The 19739-nt window shown below is 42.4% G+C and overlaps 1 protein-coding gene across 1 annotated transcript in view; it reads right to left on the bottom strand.

Moving 5' to 3' along the window:
- Positions 1–19489, bottom strand: part of LOC112068225 (ATP-binding cassette sub-family F member 3) — a 23406-nt gene extending 3917 nt beyond the window's left edge. Inside the window, 19 exon segments of the mRNA XM_070438075.1 lie at positions 468–714; positions 830–918; positions 1281–1413; positions 1510–1554; positions 1794–1870; positions 2147–2347; positions 2997–3052; positions 3166–3188; positions 3436–3492; positions 3577–3636; positions 4123–4203; positions 4350–4616; positions 4963–5085; positions 6238–6335; positions 6480–6535; positions 6786–6862; positions 7016–7163; positions 19385–19474; positions 19477–19489. Coding sequence (XP_070294176.1) covers positions 468–714; positions 830–918; positions 1281–1413; positions 1510–1554; positions 1794–1870; positions 2147–2347; positions 2997–3052; positions 3166–3188; positions 3436–3492; positions 3577–3636; positions 4123–4203; positions 4350–4616; positions 4963–5085; positions 6238–6335; positions 6480–6535; positions 6786–6862; positions 7016–7163; positions 19385–19474; positions 19477–19489 — 1941 coding nt within the window.
- Between the last annotated feature and the right edge of the window lie 250 nt (positions 19490–19739).

The raw sequence follows: 19739 nt of genomic DNA, 5'->3' as shown, positions 1-19739 counted from the left end.
GGAGGGACAAAAAGGGTACAGATGCACAAAGACTGCAGCTAGCGATGGTGGTTGTTAAGCAACATGGACCAAAACAGACAGGGTTGCTTAGACTGTTGCCAGAATGTAAATTATAATTAGTCTTCAAATGTTTATTGAAAACATAAATAGCACTGTCTCTCAAATACATCTGTACAGTTCTTGGTGACTAGCTAGCGAATCTTAAAGCATATCAGCATCAGTAAAAAAAAAAAAAAAAAAAACACCTCAAAAGAAGACATGGTATCAAGAACAAGATAAAACTAGCTGAAACGAGCAACCAACGATTCCTCACGTGGCAGCTTCCTGTCATTGTTGCTAGCCATCTGGCTGTCCGGAATGACAACACACTGCCTTTTGCCCCCATTGAAGCGAGCGCATTGTTTTCGTGACGTTGTCATCTTACCCGCCATAGAGATGCGTAACAACCACCAGGGTCGTGTTCATTAGGGCACGCAACGGGAAAAAAACGGGGCATTTCTTATTGGACAAAGTCCAGGTAGTCCTGTTCCAATCAGTTTCCTTTGCATTTGGTGCCTAATGAACACAGCCAATGCTTTGATAATGATCAGTATTGGTGTGTTTCGGTGGTGGTGGTGGTCACCTGGGAATTTGTTGAGTAGCAGCTCAATTGAACACACGTTGAGGTCCAGTTGATCCACGTGATGCTGACTGAAATAACCGATCTTCAGGTTCCTGAGCGAGAAAGGGAAATAAAGCTGTCGTTTACTTCCCTGCACGCACCCACACCCACTGAGACACACACTATAGCAGCAGAGGAACATGGCTGACGTCAAGCATGGAACCTCACCGGTGGGCGTGTCTGATGCCGTTGACAGGCGTTAACTCTCCCATCAGTAGCTTGAGCATGGTGGATTTACCCGCCCCGTTCTCACCCACCTGAGAGACAGAGAGAGACTGTAGGTACTACTTTAGCAGTTGGAAGGTTGCACAGAGCATTGTCTGTGGAAGTGTCTCACAGGTTTAAGTACAATATTGATGGGTGACCATATTGACCCGATGTGGGGACAAAGATATGTTATTACTAGCCTTATGAACATAGAAACGTTGTTGCACGTCCCATCTGTGCTAGGACATTTAAAAGGGCCATAAAATGAAAAAAATATCTGAATCAGTTGATATTGCAAAGAAAATATTGGCATCAGCCCAGAATGACCACATCGGTGCATCCCTAACTATTAAGCAGTGCATGTGATTTAGATCTGGTCATCAGGATTGAGAGCAGTGTGATTAATACGTACGATGCAGATGCGAGACTCCAGGTCTGCAGACACAGACAGCTGTGTGAAGAGGCGCTGGTCAGTGTTATAGTAGAACTCCACCTCATCCAACTGGAGCACCGGGGGAGACAGCTTCTCAAAGTTATCAGGGAACCTGCGGACGGACGCACGCACACACACACGTTAGCGCTCAGATTAATATGAGAATTGAACGCAGACTTCATTCGGGACAGGAGGAGCGGTCTCTTACTTTAAGGTGACTTCGGTTTCCTTCTCCAGGGGTTTGAGTTCCGGCCTGCAGGAGACAAGAGAAGAGCAGCAAGGGAATGTACGACGGATGACAATAGATATGCTTTCCAATGACCATTCCGCTGTGCACAGGCAAACAAACGCGCAGAGGTCATCGTGCATGTGCAAGACGGAAGTTATCCCTTACAATGAAGTTCAGGCTGTAATTCCCAGGGAGCACTACATGAGAGAAAGCAAGGTGGGGCGCATGTTAAACATCTTACTTTGAAATAGATGGTTACTCACAGTTTTTCTAACAGTTTCAGTTTACTCTGCACCTGTGCTGCTCTGTTGGCGTTGTATCTGAACCGGTCGATAAACACCTGGCACACAGAGGGAGGCGATCGATCCACGATTATAATGTATAGTAATAAGATACTTATTAGATGATATATTATAGTATTTAGCAGGATGTTGATACGTTTGGCATTTCAAGGTCATATCAAATAAACACACTAATCAGCAAAGACAAAAATGCTTAGAAAGTGCATTATTACCTTTTAGGCCTTTTAGTTTGTATGTGCATAGCTCAATGTGAGATAAAATGTGTGTGTGCAGGACAGTGTGTGTGTGTGTAGGCCAGTGTGTGGGTTCCAAACCTGGATGTGCTCTCTGTACTGAAACTGGGCTTCGTACTCCCTCTGCTGGTTCTTCAGGCGGTCCTCTTTGGTCTTGACAAAGTTCTCGTAGTCGCCGCGGTAACTCTCCAGCCGCTGCGAGTGCAGGTGGATGATGTCAGTCACCACGGCGTTGAGGAAGTTCCGGTCGTGGGACACCACCAGGATGGTGGTCTGCCAGGTCTGTGGGGGGTGGAGGAGTTAAACAGGCCATGTGGAAGTTGAACTTGTTGCTCTTGCTTTAGTTATGTCACAATTATCTCTCCTTCCACCCAAAGTGTGCATTCATTCACTTCCATTCAGTGATTTGGAAGGAAATAAGTGGTAGAAGAAATATGGTGGTAACTCCAGCTAGCCCATGCCTCCACAAATCCAATGTCTTTAGATGTGTAGTAGTAGTGAATTAGTGCACACTTCAGGAGAAGGGAAATATTATTGGGACACAACCTTAAAGTCGCATTTTGGCTTGAGTGTTGTTCGCAATTTCCTAATTCGTGATACAACACAATCCATTTGAGGCTAACCATGTATTGCGTGGCTCATGAGCGTGAGCAGATGTGTCCCATGCCAATGTAGAGGACCCCTTTTGTCTCAAGGACACCCACAGAGGCAAAAGTTGAATTACCCAGCACATTCTGGAAATTAAAACAATTTAACGTATGCTCCTATTTTCTACCCTTCTCCCTGAAATGTACACTCATTCACGCCCCTTGCCCTGGATTGGGGTAAGAAATACAGTAGAAAGTCCCTATTGTCCACGCTTGCCTGTGCTTTCACCAATCCAATGCTTTTAAAGGGACTGAATTGGATTCGGGAAGCAGGAGTAACCTACCTGCAGGTAATTCTCCAGCCAAAGAATGGCTCGGACGTCCAACATGTTGGTGGGCTCTGAGGAACAAACAGACAGACAGACCAACAGTCAGTCAGAGGGCGTTTGCACTGACTGCTGGACACCATTGAACTGATCAAACAAAAATACTTCATGTGGTTTAATCACTCACCATCAAGTAACAAAAGATCAGGCCTAAAAGAGATACAATACAAATATACATATTATTTAGAGACTTGGAGCTAGCTTTAGAATATTTAGCAGAGACAAGATTATGTCTTGATAATCTGTCTATTGAATTGATGGTCTATAATACATTGAGATTCAGGAAATAGCTCATTGGAGATTTATAAATGTACAGACATATTCTAATATAATCTCTGTCCTTGTATTTTAATTGGGAAGACTGTCCTTTGGATAAAAGTGACAAGCAGAGACTCACTTGGCGAAGAGAGCTCTAGCCAGAGCTAATCTCATTCGCCACCCTCCAGAAAACTCCCTGTGAAGAGAACACAGAGAGAGATCAGTTAATCGTGCACACGCACGCACGCACACAGACACACACACACAGACAGCAACTTACTTGGTTGTCAGCGTTTGCATTTTGGGAGAAAAACCTAAACCACATAGGATGATTGAAGCTCTGTGTAAAAGAGAGGAAAAGAGAGGGGGGGGGGGGAGAGAAAAAGCAAACAATCATCAAACCAGAACATGCATAGACTCTTGCTACAATTATACTGCAAAGTACATAGTCATCTGTTGTACAGTATACACACCAATGGCATTATGTATATATCTAAATACACTGCTAATGTAAGGTACACACAGATATGGCATTATGTATATATCTAAATACACTGCTAATGTAAGGTACACACAGATATGACATTATGTATATATCTAAATACACTGCTAATGTAAGGTACACACAGATATGACATTATGTATATATCTAAATACACTGCTAATGTAAAGTACACACAGATATGACATTATGTACATATCTAAATACACTGCTAATGTAAGGTACACACAGATATGACATTATGTACATATCTAAATATACAGCTAATGTAAGGTACACACAGATATGACATTATGTACAGACATGTTTAGTGTGGCTCTTTACCGGGCAGGTGCTTTGTCTGCTTCAATCTCCTCCAGTTTAGCATAGATCTCCGACAGTCGAACAGTCTCCATTCCTTCAGCGCTAACATGGAATAGAATAAACTGCAGGTTTAGTGACTGTTGCAGTTCCAAACCCAAAAGTGTAAAAATCCTGCAAAAACATTTAAATCTGCCAAGGCGGCCAGTATCGACTCCTCCTAAAGTAAGGAGTAAGTAAGACTGACGTACGTTCCGTTGGCGATGCGCGCATTCAGCAGGCGTTCCTCCGTCAGGAGCCCCTCCCGGACCGTGTCGCTCTCGAGCACGCTCTGCAGCGCCCCTGTGTCATCGCCAGCGACCTCCTGCTCCACGTGCAGGATCGTGATGTGGGCGGGGACGCGCAGGCTGCGGCTCGCCAGCATCTTCAGTAGCGTGGTCTTCCCCAGGCCGTTGCGGCCAATCAGGCCGTAGCGGCGACCTGTCGACAGAGACAGCTCCGCTCCCTGCAGCAAGGACCTGGAAAATCAGAGAGAGACAATTTGCTTGCATATTGCTTTCCGGTTCAAACTTAAATGTTTCTGTCTCTCTCCTACTCCGTTTGTCGCTCTCTCGCTGTCTGGTATTAAATAAGAAATAACCATAAAAGGGTAATTACACAGGAATAACCTATGATTTACTCATTTAGTAGTTTGCCATTAATTTATTAAACAAGCACTACTACGCACCATTTGATATCAGGCAGGTGAATTTTTGTAAGTCATTTGCAGAAAGTAACTATCATAACCACATCAACTCATTTGAAATAGCAGGTAAATACTGGTGGAAACGATGTCTAGCTAACACAGCATTGAATGATCCTCACCGCTCGCCAAACGACACGTCAAAGTTCTCGATGCGGATGTCGTAGGTGCGATTCTTCCCGGACAAGTCAACGCGACTGTCCTTTTTGCTACTGGCCTGGCTGGCTGATGCCTCCTCCAGTACCCTGAGACAAACAGAGGTAGGCAGAGCGGACAAGGACAGAGTGAGACAGACACAGAGGGAACCAGAAGGAGACGAATGAGATAGAAGTAGAGAGAATGAGTACAGGAAGAAAGACAGTGGAAGAGAGACAGAGGAATGACAGACAGGCAGAGGTGAAACATCAGTCCAAATCATATCACTCTGACACTGTAACCGAACTTCATCATACATCGGTGAATAGAAATCTGTATTTTTGCTGTCACAATACCAAACCAATGATCAGTGGTGTAAAGTACTTAAGAAAACATACTTTTAAGTACTACTTGAGTCGTTTTTGGGGGGTATTTTGTACTTATATACAGTACCAGTAAAAGTTTGGACACAACTACTCATTGCAGGGTTTTTCTTTATGTTTTACTATTTTCTACATTGTAGAATAATAGTGAAGACATCAAAACTATGAAATAACACATATGGAATCATGTAGTAAGCATTTTTTTTTTTAAACAAATCAAAATATATTTTATATTTGAGATTCTTCAAAGTAACCATCCTTTGCCTTGATGACAGCTTTGCACACTATTGTCATTCTCCCAACCAGCTTCATGAGGTAGTCACCTGGAATGTATTTCAATTAACAGGTATGCCTTCTTAAAGGTAAATTTGTGGAATTTCTTTCCTTCTTAATGCGTTTGAGCCAATCAGTTGTGTTGTGACAAGGTAGGAGTGGTATACAGACGATAGCCCTATTTGGTAAAATACCAAGTCCTAATTATGGCAAGCAAGGCTCAAATAAACAAAGAGAAACGACAGTCCATCATTAAGACATGAAGAACTTTGAAAGTTTCTTCAAGTACTGTCGCAGAAACCATCAAGCGTTATGATGAAACTGGATCTCATGAGGACCACCACAGGAAAGGAAGACCCAGAGTTACCTCTGTTGTAGAGGATAAGCTCATTAGAGTTATCAGCCTCACAAATTGCAGCCCAAATAAATGCTTCGCAGAGTTCAAGTAGTATTTTACGGGGTGATTTTCAATTTTACTTGATTCATTTTCAATTAACGTATCTTTACTTTTACTCAAGTATGACAATTGGGTACTTTTTCCACCACTGCCAATGATAAACTGTTTGCATAGTCTTCGGGTGTAGATGAAAAGCATTTGAAACTCACAGTGGACTAGTTGTTTTTTGCGAATCCCGTTCATTCCTCCTCCCTTGTTTTTGCTTCAGCTTGGCTTCGGCCTTCTCCAGCTTCCTCGCATCCACAGTCTGAGGCGGTGTGTGTGTGTGGAAGAAGACAAAGTGGATGAAGTCGACAGGAGAAAAACACAGGCCCAAGTCAGGACTGTAGCTTCGACAAAGGAACATAATACACAAGAAGATACGATGCAACAACAACAAAAAATACTTTACTGTATTCTGGCCCCTCTTCATCATCCAGATCCCTTGGACGTCGTTAGTGGCAGATACTGAGACGAGAGGGGAAAGACAGAAGGAGTGGAATGAGACGCAGCAATAAGTCAGGGAGGATATTAAAAAGACATGGGAGAGGGGGTAGGAAGGGGAGAGAAAATAGGAAGAAAGGCTAAAAACAGCAGATAGAAAATTACAGGCTACCAGAATGAATATCAAACGTATACATCACTACATATACACAACTGTATGCTGGACCGTAAAGCTGACAACAAAGGGCAAGACCTAAGTCCCCTGCAGACTTACCACACTCTGCAGATATCTGAGACAACTGCACCGGCGTGTCGAGCAGCACTTGCTTTGAAGCGGCATGGCCGTTACTCCTGATGGAAAAGACATGAGTATATTTTTGATGAATCAGCAAGCGAATTACATCAATTATAAGCCTTTGGTGTGTGGCAGTTAGTTAATCTTTGTGTTGGACGCTGGTTGTGAAAGAGGTGGGTGATAAGGTTTTGTGTGTTTGTTGCACTCACAGTTTAAGAGTGTTGAACATCTGCTGACAGATGTCCCGGATGTCATCCTCGTTTTTACAGTCAGCCGATGACCCCTGCAGCAGCCCACCAATCGCATCATACACCTCCTCTCCATCCTCAAACTCCGCCCCTCCACAGTCCAACACACCTATCACACAGGATAGAAATATATCTTAGAAATGTCCATTTCCAGTTGCAGGTGGTTCTACAGAAACCATAGAAAATCCAGAAAGATATTAAATTCATGTTTTTGCAGGGGGGGGGGGGGGGGTAAAGGGTATCCCTTGAAGTATCAAAAAATATATACAAACATTATTTGATGAAACATTTATTTTGGGACTTAGTGCTATATTGTCCCCCCAAATTGTTTTAAGAAAGCTTGTTCTTAAGTGTCTATCCTATATCGGAGAGATATAAGATCAGAAGACATAGTTTGTTTATTTATGTTAACAAGTATTTGTCACTAAACAGTCTCCTTATATACAGTACTTCCATAAAATGCTTTCAACTGGTTACAGGGGACCTCCAGACGAGTCTTGTGAGGCCTGTTGGAGTCCTAGAGCAAAACAGAGTCTCACTTTTTGCACAGGTGGGTCATATTAGTGTGTAGCCCAAACTGTTCGGACGTTTCAGACAGAAGTTCCCAGATTAGCTGTACCGACTTCAGACGCGCCCCAAGACGCTTGTGTTCGTGAGTCTCGTATTTTGTGATTAGACCTAATTTCGGGACATCTCATGGACTGACAGACACCTCTCTGGCGCTGTCATCTTTCACCGCAGATGCAGAAGTGCGACATAGGCAGATGCGGTGGATTGAGACGCATCCAATGCAAAAAAAAAGCAGATGAACTACATGACCAAAAGTATGTGGACACCTGCTAATCAAACATCCCATTCCAAAATCATGGGCATTAATACAGAGTTAGTCCGCCCCTTTGCTGCTTCAACAGCCTTTACTTTTCCGGGAAGGCTTTCCACTAGATGTTGGAAACATTGCTGCGAGGATTTGCTTCCATTCAGATACAAGAGCATTTGTGAGGTCGGGCACTGATGTTGAGCGATTAGGCGTTCCAATTCATCCCAAAGGTGTTCAATGAGGTGGCACTAAAGGGTCTAGCCAGAACCATGAACAGCACCAGACCATTATTCCTCCTCCACCAAACTTTACTGTGGGCACTATGCATTCGGGCAGGTAGCGTTGTCCTGGCATTCGCCAAACCAAGATTCATCCGTTGGTCTGCCACATGTTGAAGCATGATTCATCACGCCAGAGAACGCGTTTCCACTGCTCCAGAGCTTTACGCCACTCAAGCCGACGCTTGGCATTGTGATCTTAGGCTTGTGTGCGGCTGCTCGGCAGTTTGGAACTCGGTAGTGAGTGTTGCACTAAGGACGATGATTACGGTCGCCAGCTGTACTGTGTTTCCTCCGAAACATTGGTGCGGTTGGATTACGGGTTAAACGAGCAGTGTGTCAAGAAGCAGTGCGGCTTGGCAGGGTCGTGTTTTGGAGGATGCATGGCTCTCGACCTTTGCCTCTCTCTCTCTCTCTCTCTCTCGTCCATACGGGAGTTGCAGCGATGGGACAAGACTAACTACCAATTGTGACCGACCGGCTCGATTCCGTCTTATGTAGCAAAATTTGAAAGTGTTTATTACATTGGATAAAAGTAGAGACTCAGAGCTAGAAAATGGTATATTATACACTACAGCTGAGAAACAATGGGGAAGTAATTCTGCTTTGAAATTTGATAAACCTGTAACCTCACTTTTGAGAAAATGGCCCTTGAATGTTTTGGTACCTACCGGAGAGCTCTTTGTCTACACTCATTCAGCATCGTTCACACCTTCCTAAGCTTTAGCCCCACCCATCTCTTTAAGGATTCACATGTGAGTATATGTACTAAACAACCAAAGATTTAAAGACTAAAGGCTGGCTTATACTACAGGTGTGTTCGTAAATTTAATCTGGAGTGCCAGAATGTTCTCTGGGCATTCGTAAACTCAGAGCGGTCAGATTGTCCGTTTGTAAATTCAGTGTTTTGCTCTCGGAGCGTTCAGCGCGCACACTGTACGCTCTGGCCGAGGAGTAGGGTTGATCCGAGCGTTCTGACCTAACAACAGCAGTCAAGCCCCCAAGCTAACTTTTGCTAGCTACTTCCAGACACAAATGATAGCTCACTGACCATTTTACTCACCCTAGCAGAGCTAGTTAGGCTGTTATGTTATCCAGAGCGTTGGTGACTGCAACTGTGCTGCTGGCAAAAATGTAATTACGCTTTCTTCCAACGTTTACTGACACCGGCCATATTCAACGGGTGTTGAGCGTTCGTAAATTCATCAGTTATTCTGCGCTCTGGCACACTCAGACGAGTGTTCTAAAATCGGAGAAGATAGCCAGAACGAATTTTCCAGCTACGTCTATCGACAATTGTCACAATGATATCATAGACATTCTATTGAAATAGTTACTTGCATTGTGTAGTCTTTTGTTTATAGACATGTAGCTAGCTAAACAATGAACCATAATCCCAGCTCATAACGTTACTACCCTGCATGAATCTGCAGGTAGCTAACCAACCAGGTTCAATGTTAGCTAGCTAACATTAGGCTATATAACTGGCAATGCAAATGGCTCTGAGATACGAATAATATTACTACACAGATCAAACATGTAACATTAACTAGCTAGCCAGCTAACATTAGCTAGCTAGCAGTACATTTCAATTTGAAATGAAAACGACTTTGACAAAATTAGAAAGGTGTAATATCTGAAAATGTAGCTAGCTAGACTCTTTTACCCGTATACATGGATGGACGCTTCTCCCTCTCTGTCACGGATGTCATGGTCGCACTTAGTTTTAAGATGTATAAAACACCTCTCCGGATTACAACAGCCTTCTGTTCTCTTTCCGACTCCGTCTGCATATTTGCAATCAAACGCCAGAATTTTCTCCATCTCCTTAGCTATCATACTCGAATTCCAATGATTTCCAAACTTGGTCCTCCAGGAAGTGGAGAAACACTTACGCAGTTCTACAACATGATATATTTCAAAAAGACACGTGAGAAAGGATTACCTACACATACTGACCGCTCATATTATAGACAGAAGCGAGCTACATGGCAGACAAATGCGAACTCATCTCTCGGCATGTTCATCACACTCATTAACTCAGCCAATCCTGGCTAGCGGGAACATTGACGTCTTTTTCCTTGGCTAAAACAACTAGGCTAGTAATTTAACAGCTGTATTTATATTTACAGATGGCATACAAGTTTGTTATTAAGGCACATGAAAGTTCACATGCCACCACTTTGGAAGTATGCTTGGGGTCATTATTCATTTGGAAGACCCATTTGCGACCAAGCTTTAACTTCCTGACTGATGTCTTGAGATGTTGCTTCAATATATATCCACATAATTTTCTGACATCATGATGGCACACCACTACATGATGCTGCCACCTCTGTGCTTCACGGTTGGGATGGTGTTCTTCGGCTTGCAAGCATCTCCCTTTTTCCTCCAAACATAACGATGGTCATTATAGCCAAACTTCTATTTTTGTTTCATCAGACCAGAGGACATTTCTCCAAAAAGTACGATCTTTGTCCCCATGTGCAGTTGCAAACCGTAGTCTGGCTTTTCTATGGCAGTTTTGGCTTCTTCCTTGCTGAGCGGCCTTTCAGGTTATATCAATATAGGACTCATTTTACTGTGGATATAGATACTTTGTACCTGTTTCCTCCAGCATCTCCACAAGGCCCGTTGCTGTTGTTCTGGGATTGATTTGCACTTTTCGCACCAAAGTACATTCATCTCTTGGAGACAGAACGCGTCTCCTTCCTGAGCGGTATGACGGCTGCGTGGTCCCATGGTGTTTATACTCGCGTACTATTGTTTGTACATATGAACGTGGTACCTTCAGGCATTTGGAAATTGCTCCCAAGGATGAACCAGACTTCTGGAGGACTATTTTTTTTCTGAGGTATTGGCTGATTTCTTTTGATTTACCCATGTGAAGCAAAGAGGCACGGAGTTTGAAGGTAGGCCTTGAAATACATAGACAGGTACACCTCCAATTGACTCAAATGATGTCAATTAGCCTATCAGAAGCTTCTAAAGCCATGACAATTTTCTGGAACTTTCCAAGCTGTTTAAAAGGCACAGTAAACTTGGTGTATGTAAACTTCTCACCCACTGGAATTGTGATAGTGAATTATAAGTGAAATAATCTGTCTGTAAACAATTGTTGGAAAAATGACGTGTCACGCGCAAAGTAGATGTCCTAACCGACTTGCCAAAACTATAGTTTGTTAACAAGAAATTTGTGGAGTGGTTGAAAAACGAGTTTCGAACTTCAACTGTAGATGTTGACTTATATCAATTACAAGCAATATAGAAAGCATACATGATTAATATTTGCCATTTTCCTCTGCTAGATCACATTCATTGATAAAAGCATAATTATTTTGTTGATAAAAAAATTAACAAGACAATGGGTGGAATAAATCATGTTTATCTTGAAGTAATATAAACAAAACAAGGTTATCACTATTGATGTTTATTGCTTTGAGCTGAACAAATTGGAAGGTCAAATTTTACATCCAGTATTTTATGGAAATGATAAATGAGCCCCATTGAACACAAATTAAGGTCAGTCTACACACTACATGAGGGACTGAGTTTTACTGTGTGTTGCAAATGTATTTCTTGCACTTGATGCATGTGTACTGGGTCTTCCTGTCCTTGGGTCCACACACATGGCAGTGCTTCTTCGTTGCTACCGGCTGCGATCTAGAATGATGAAAACACTTAATTCAAGAATTTTACTAACGTCTCACTCACACACATATACACTACCGTCCAAAAGTTTAGGGTCACTTAGAAATGTCCTTGTTTTTGAAAGAAAAGCACATTTTTTGTCCATTAAAATAACATCAAAATGGTCAGAAATACAGTGTAGACATTGTTAATGTTGTAAATGACTATTGTACCTGGAAATGGATGATTTTTAATGGAATATCTACATAGGCGTCCAGAGGCCCATTATCTTCACATGGGATGTTTTCACTGAACAACAAAATAAAGGTAATATTGAATGATCCAATGCATCTCCCAAAAACATCAGTAAAATGATAGTCTAGAAACTAAAGCTTTGGTTGTCTTCCTCTCAGGCTTCCATGTCTTCTCCCTTGACCTCCTCAATATCCACCTCTTTAACATCAGACTGAGGCCTCATCTTCACTGTCACTTTCCAACCTTGTTGAGGATGGCTCATTGTCAGGCTCAAAAAGTCTCAAATTTGCCCGGATGGCCACCTATTTTTCAACCCTTGTATTGGTTGCATGCTTTGGTGTGTGTGTGTTCCCAAACAAGGACCAGTTGCGCTCGGATGCAGCTGATGTTGGGGCGGCAGGTAGCCTAGTGGTTAGAGCGTTGGACTAGTAACCGAAAGGTTACAAGACAAGGTAAAAATCTGTCGTTCTGCCCCTGAACAAGGCAGTTAACCCACTGTTCCTAGGCCGTCATTGAAAATAAGAATTTGTTCTTAACTGACTTGCCTAGTTAAATAAAAGGTACAATAAATATTGGTGGGATTTGGAGGATGTAGGCAACAAGGGAAAGAGCCTCAGATCCACAAAGTCCCTTCCACCAGGTGGCTGATGAGATATATTGGCACGACTGCCATATTGTATCTCCATCCCAAAGCCCTTGCTTGGAAGTGTACTTCGCCAGACTGCCAAGAACCTTGCTCTCATTCAGGCCAAGGTGGCGAGACACGGTAGTGTTGACACCATGGGGCTTGTTGATCTCCGCACCAGACAGGATGCTCTTGCCAGCATACGGATTTCTTAGCTTATATCTGCAAGCAGAGTCTGATAGACAGGATGGCATTGTCTCTCTCAATCGGTGCAATGTTCTACTGCTATAGGTTTCAGGAATTTTAGGCTGCTTACCACTCTCTCCCAAAATATATAATCCAGGAGGATCCTCTTGATGGGGCTGTCCATATCAGCAGACTGTGATATGGCCATTTCTTGGAGAGACTCCTTCCCCTCCAGGAGACTGTCAAACATGATGACACCACCACCCCAAAGAGTGTTGCTGGGCAGCTTCAATGTGGTGCTCTTATTCTCCTCACTTTGCTTGGTGAGGTAGAACGCTGCTATAACTTGATGACGCTTCACATAACTAACCATTTCCTTGGCTCTCTTGTAGAGTGTATCCATTGTTTTGTCCTTGAGGAGCAGATTCAATGCATGAGCAGCACAGCCAATGGGTGTGACATGAGGGTAGGACTCCTTCACTTTAGACCAAGCAGCCTCCATGTTCGCAGCATTGTCTGTCACCAGTGCAAATACCTTCTATGGTCCGAGGTTATTGATGACTGCCTTTAGCTCATCTGCAATGTAGAGACCGGCGTGTCTGTGCCCTTGTTGAATACTGGTTGAGGGGTGGAGATGATGTAGTTAATTATTCCTTGCCCACGAACATTCGACCACCCATCAGAGATGATTGCAATACAGTCTGCTTTCTCTATGATTTGCTTGACCTTCACTTGAACTCTGTTGAACTCGTCATCCAGCAAATGAGTAGATAAAGCATGTCTGGTTGGAGGGGTGTATGCTGGGCGAAGAACATTCAGAAATCTCTTTCAATACACATTGCCAGTGAGCATCAGAGGTGAACCAGTTGCATACACAGCTAGAGCAAGACATTCATCAGCATTTCTCTGACTACGTTCCTCCATTGAGTAAAAAACAACAACTTATGATTCCAGGAGGACCATGAGCTGTTGCTATCGATAATGTGTCTGATTCATAATTTTTAACTCGAAGAGAAGTAGAGAGACTTTTGTCAGAGGTTGCTTGTTGTGAGCACTGAGGGAACTTTATACACTTGGCCAGATGATTCTGCATCTTTGTTGCATTCTTCACAAATTATTTGGCACAGTATTTGCAAATGTACACAGCTGTTCCTTCTACATTAGCTGCAGTGAAATGTCTCCACACATCAGATAGTGCCCGTGGTATTTTCCTGTAAAGATCAGAATTTAAAAAATTCAAAAAAAATTCAAAACAATTCCATGTACAGATAAATAGTTAAGCAGTTAGATTAAACAACTCCTTTGTAAGATAAATGTTTTAAAATGAAACATGTATGGAAACAGATGAATTAACACTCCTCAGTTAGCAGGCTCAAGCAAGCTAAAACCCACATGGTAGCAAAAACTAACTAGCAGAAGTTGATAACAAGTTAGAAATGATTAAAAAACACTTTGCTGTTGCTACTATTTACTAGTTAACAAAAAAGCATGTATGTCACAAAATATATTCACCCCACCCAGTATTGTAATCAAAACTTACCAGAAAGCATGTAGTCCTTGGCTCAGACAGTGTAGTAGTGTGGGCTCAATAGCATCTCATTAGTGTGCAAGATCTTGAAAATCAGCTGTACATGTGATGGAAAAGTGCACTGCACATGTGACGGAAGAATGCACTGTGCATGCAGAGGGTTGCAATTCCATTGAAATGGGGAAAGTTTAACCAAAACATGCCACAAGACCTAGAATTGCCTTATGTGTATCCCACAAAAAAGGTTCACTGCTATAAGCTAACTTTGATGAATTTAAGCAAAATTCCCAAAATTCCGGGGCTGAACTTCCCATGGAAAAAATTACGTAAATTTCACGGAAAGTTTCCGACCCTTTGCAACCCTAGCCGGCGTTGTAGGATTCAATCTTAGTCCTGTATTTACTCTTTGCCTGTTTGATGGTTAGTCTGGAGGGCATAACGGGATTTCTTACAAGCGTCCTGGTTAGAGTTCGCTCTTTGAAAGCCGCAGCTCTAGCCGATGTTGCCTGTAATCCATGACTTCTGGTTGGGTTGTTAGTATGGTCACTGTGGGGACAACGTCATCTATGCACTTATTGAGAAAGCCTGTGACTGATGTGGACACCTCAATGCCATCGGATGAGTCCCGGGACATATTCCAGTCTGTGCTAGCAAAACAGTCCTGTAGCTTAGCATCTGCGTCATCTGACCACTTTAGTAGTTGAGTGAGTCACTGGTACTTCCTGCTTTAGTGTTTGCTTGTAAGCAGGAATCAGGAGGATAGAATTATGGTCAGATTTGATAAATCGAGGGTGAGGGAGAGCTTTGTACGTGTCTCTGTGTGTGGAGTAAAGGTGGTCTAGAGTTTTTTCCCCTCTCATTGCACGTGACATGCTAGTAGAAATTTGGTAAGACGGATTTAAGTTTGCCTGCATTAAAGTCCCTGGCTACTAGGAGCCCAGCCTCTGGATGAGCATTGTCTTGTTTGCTTATGGCTTTATACAGCTCGTTGAGTGCGGTCTTAGTGCCAGTATCGGTTTGTGGTGGTAAATAGACAGCTACAAGAAAATATAGATTAAAAAGCTCTTGGTAAATAGAGTGGTCTACAGCTTATCATGAGATACTCTACCTCAGGTGAGCAAAACCTCGAGAGTTCCTTAACATTCGAATATGCGACCCGCTGTTGAGAAACACACAGACTGTCACCCCCTCTCTTACCAGAGGCAGCTGTTCGGTCTTGCCGATGCATGGAAAACCCAGCCAACTGTATATTATCCATGTCGTTGTTCAGCCACGACTTGGTATAACATAAGATATTGCAATTTTTAATGTCCCGTTGGTAGGATATTCTTGAACGGAGCTCATCCAGTTTATTCTCCAATGATTGCACGTTGGCCAATAGGACAGATAGTAGAGGCGGGTTACCCATCTGCTGATAAATTCTCACAAGGCACCCAGACCTGCGTCCCTAGTATTGGCAACTTCTCTTCATGCGAATGACAGGGATTTGGGCCGTGTCTCGACAAAGCAGTAGATCCTTTGCGTCCGACTCGTTAAAGAAAAAAATATTTGTCCAGTTCGAGGTGAGTAATCGCTCTTCTGATATCCGTGAGCTCTTTTCGGTCATAAGAGACAGTGGCAGAAACATTACGTACAAAATACTGTTACAGAAAAGAGCTCAAAATACTGCTACTTCTAGGTGTGCTCAGGCATGTGCTCTCCCCTTCAACATGAACAAGACAGAGAAACCAGACCCATGATCATTGCTCACATGGAGCACTCCAAACAAAAGACAATGAAAAACTGTACGAGTCATAAATTGTGGTTACGAAATAAACCAAAACTTGTCTCACAAGTGTAGCAGGTTGTGAACTCTACAAACAATGTTTCCACTCCGAGAATGGTAAATAACTGTAGGCCTAATTAGTAATACAACGTAATAACACAAATTAAAAAAGGGGTGAAGGTGATGCGTCTCTAATTTGTCCGTTTTCTGGTTTCAAAGAAAAATGTGCTTTTTTGGTAAGTTGTGAGCTCTCCAAACTGTTTTATTTGATTGTCACTGTCTCAGGATATCAGCCATGTGAACCCATTTGGTAGCTTGTCATATTGGCACGCGTCACCAATTGAGCCATAGGCCTATGATGGCATTACTGGCCTAATGGGCATGTACACGGTCATTGTACATCTGAAGCAGAGAATAGCTAAACTCATATCATTTTCATATTGTTGAGCTAGCTATATGTTCAATTTAAAATGAAACCAGTAGATTATGTTTGAGGCTAACCATAAGCCAGATTTTCTACATGATACTTCTGACATTCAAATCCATCCCTTGTATTGTACAAATAAGGCACGGACAATTTGTAAGCTAACTTAAAATAATCCAAAAGGAAAATAATGGTGCGTGGGAATGTTCTAATTCTACCTTGGACTGCAGAGATTGTTGGTGATGGTGGGTGAAGAGAGATGTAAGTCAAAGCTACAATTTCTGTGACGCAAAGTACCCATTCATGTGCATGTTACATGTACGCCTATGTATTTACAGGAAGTGAGCTATAATTATCAATTTCATAACACAGGTATAATAAGAGCCATAAGCTATAATATACTTAACAAAAATAGAAAACGCAACATGTAACAATTTCAACGATTTTACTGAGTTAACGTTAACATCAGGAAATAAGTCAATTGAAATAAATTCATTAGGCCCTAATATATGGATATCACATGACTGGGCAGGGGCACCGCCATGGGTGGGCCTGGGAGAGCATAGGGCCCACCCAATCATAATGAGTTTATCCCAACAAAAGCGCTTTTCTAAAGACATACTCTTCAGCTTCATCAAAGGTAGAGAAATTAACATAAAATTCTCTGGCAACAGCTCTGGTGGACATTCCTGCAGTCAGCATGCCAATTGCATGCACGCCAACTGCACGCTCCTTCAAAACTTGAGGCATCTGTGGCAATGTGTAACAAACTGTACATTTTAGAGTGGCTCGCCTGGTTCACCAACTACAGTTGAAGTCGGAAGTTTACATACACTTAGGTTGGAGTCATTAAAACTCGTTTTTCAACCACTCCACAAATTTCTTGTTAACAAACTATAGTTTTGACAAGTCGGTTAGGACATCTACTTTGTTCATGACACAAGTACTTTTACCAACAATTGTTTACAGACAGATTATTGAACTTAGAATTAACTGAATGGTGCCAAAATAACACCCTCTCCCTCAACGTAACCAAGACTAATTAGATGATTGTGGACTACAGGAAAAGGAGGACTGAGCACTCCCCCGTTCTCATCGACGGGGCTGTAGTGGAGCAGGTTGAGAGCTTCAAGTTCCTTGGTGTCCACATCACCAACAAACTAGAATGGTCCAAACTAAAGGTCGACTGATTAATCGGAATGGCCGATTAATTAGGGCCAATTTCAAGTTTTCATAACAATCGGCAATACAAATTATTTTTTCAGGTAGATACCTTATGAAGTAACAGCTGCTCTCTACATCCCCTCACAATCATGCATTATTTTGTCTCTTCCATAGCAGGCCTAAAAGAAACACTGACCAGACAAGTAGATGCACAATGGATTATGGTCATTGTAGGAAATTATGCACTTAAACTATGTAGAATATTGGCCTGTTGGAAACTTCAACTCCCTACTACAGTGCAGTTTGGCTGGATCTGATTTCTCAAGAGAAACTGTGCAATTTGCACATTGAAATCACAGAAAAAACATTTACGAAATGGAATTCAAATAATTGAACCAACACTGGTCAATTAGTTATTTAAAAAACAAAAAATAACCTGAATTTAAGGGTAAACACTCAGCACAAATTGTTGTGCAAATCTCTTTTCACTCACAATCCTCCTCCATGCCACTTACCTTCTGATTTTGTCTCTGTATTCTATCTAGCAAAGTGACATAACATAGAATTGAAAAACCAGACACTGCGATGATTGACCGTCCTCCATCTTTTTTAGTTATGCTTGCCCAGAACAAATGACAGGCGGAACGGTTTCATGAACTGAAGATTTTCAAGCAAACATTTGCTCCTCAGCTGATTGGTTAACGGCAGCGGTGGCAGCGTGCAATTTGCATAAAGTAGAGCAGCGCTTAAGGCCTTCATCACACCGACAGTGAGTTTGTTTATTTAACTTTTGTTTATTATCTACTTCACTTGCTTTTGCAATGTGAACATATGTTTCCCATGCCAATAAAATCCTTGAATTGATAGCGCAAAATGGTCACGCAGCATCATCTAGATGTGTGTACAATAAAAGTTCAACATTCACCTTCTGCTACCATTTATGTCAAGCAGTTAATATGAACGCTCTGCATCGCTGCAAGGCAAACGCAGCGTTCCATTGGAGATTAATGCATTTACGGTGTACCAAAATACATTACCTGTCGGTGTGATTGAGGCGTAACTTTTTATAACGCTTGGCTTGTAGGGTTCTCGCCGCACACCTTCCCACAACCCCCAGTACCGCGTGCCCCCAAAATGAATACGGGAGGAACTTCGTCTGACGAATTCGGAAGTGGTGAAAACTATGTAAGCCGGATTCATAACCAAAACCCAACCTTCCCATACATAGATAATATTACGCTTTCCCTTCCTTGAGTCAACCCCTCTCTTTGTTCATGTTTAGGCTGTTTTGTTTTGCGACTTTGGGTCCTTAAAGCGCTATATAACGAATTCCCATGTACTATTACATGCCGGTAAATCTACACAGAAGCAGCTAGTTCGCTAGTAATTCAAGGCAATAAATTAGCTAGTCTAGCTCACCCAGTTAGTTGTTCAACCGGACCGATTATAAGATAACTAATGGCATGTTACTTGTTAGCTACAAGCTAACGTTAGCTAGTCTCCCTAACTTGGCTTGACTGAGCGTCAACGCTATGGGACGGCTATGCTAGCTAACGTTACTTCACGTGGAGAAGAAGCCGTCCGCCACTCATCTAGCCGGTGGCATTTTAAAGTGTACGAGATCCACACACCCTCTCCATTCATTTACAGTCTCTTACCCGTGATATATTCGAACACTTCGGTGTCAATTTCGGGAAACTCGCTCTTCAGAATATCCACGTATGTCGCCATGATACACCGGCTCATCCACAAGAACAGCGCATGTGCCCACAACATGCGACAAGTTATGTCCTCAAACTATGCATTATGGGTATTGTAGTATTTTCTATGCGATATTTTGCTCCCATTTTTACCTCTCTTATGCATTCACATTACATTCCCCCAAATAAGAGTTGTTGTTTTGGGCTGTTATTGCATCCTACGATTAAATCAGGGAAGGGACTGTGGGATCATTATTTGTTTTAAATTATGTAATATGCCAGGGAGATATGTATACTGTAGCTAAGAAAGTAA

The sequence above is a fragment of the Salvelinus sp. IW2-2015 genome, unplaced genomic scaffold (assembly GCF_002910315.2).
Source record: "Salvelinus sp. IW2-2015 unplaced genomic scaffold, ASM291031v2 Un_scaffold285, whole genome shotgun sequence".
Classification (NCBI taxonomy): Eukaryota; Metazoa; Chordata; class Actinopteri; order Salmoniformes; family Salmonidae; genus Salvelinus; species Salvelinus sp. IW2-2015.
This window is presented reverse-complemented; position numbering and strand designations above follow the sequence as displayed.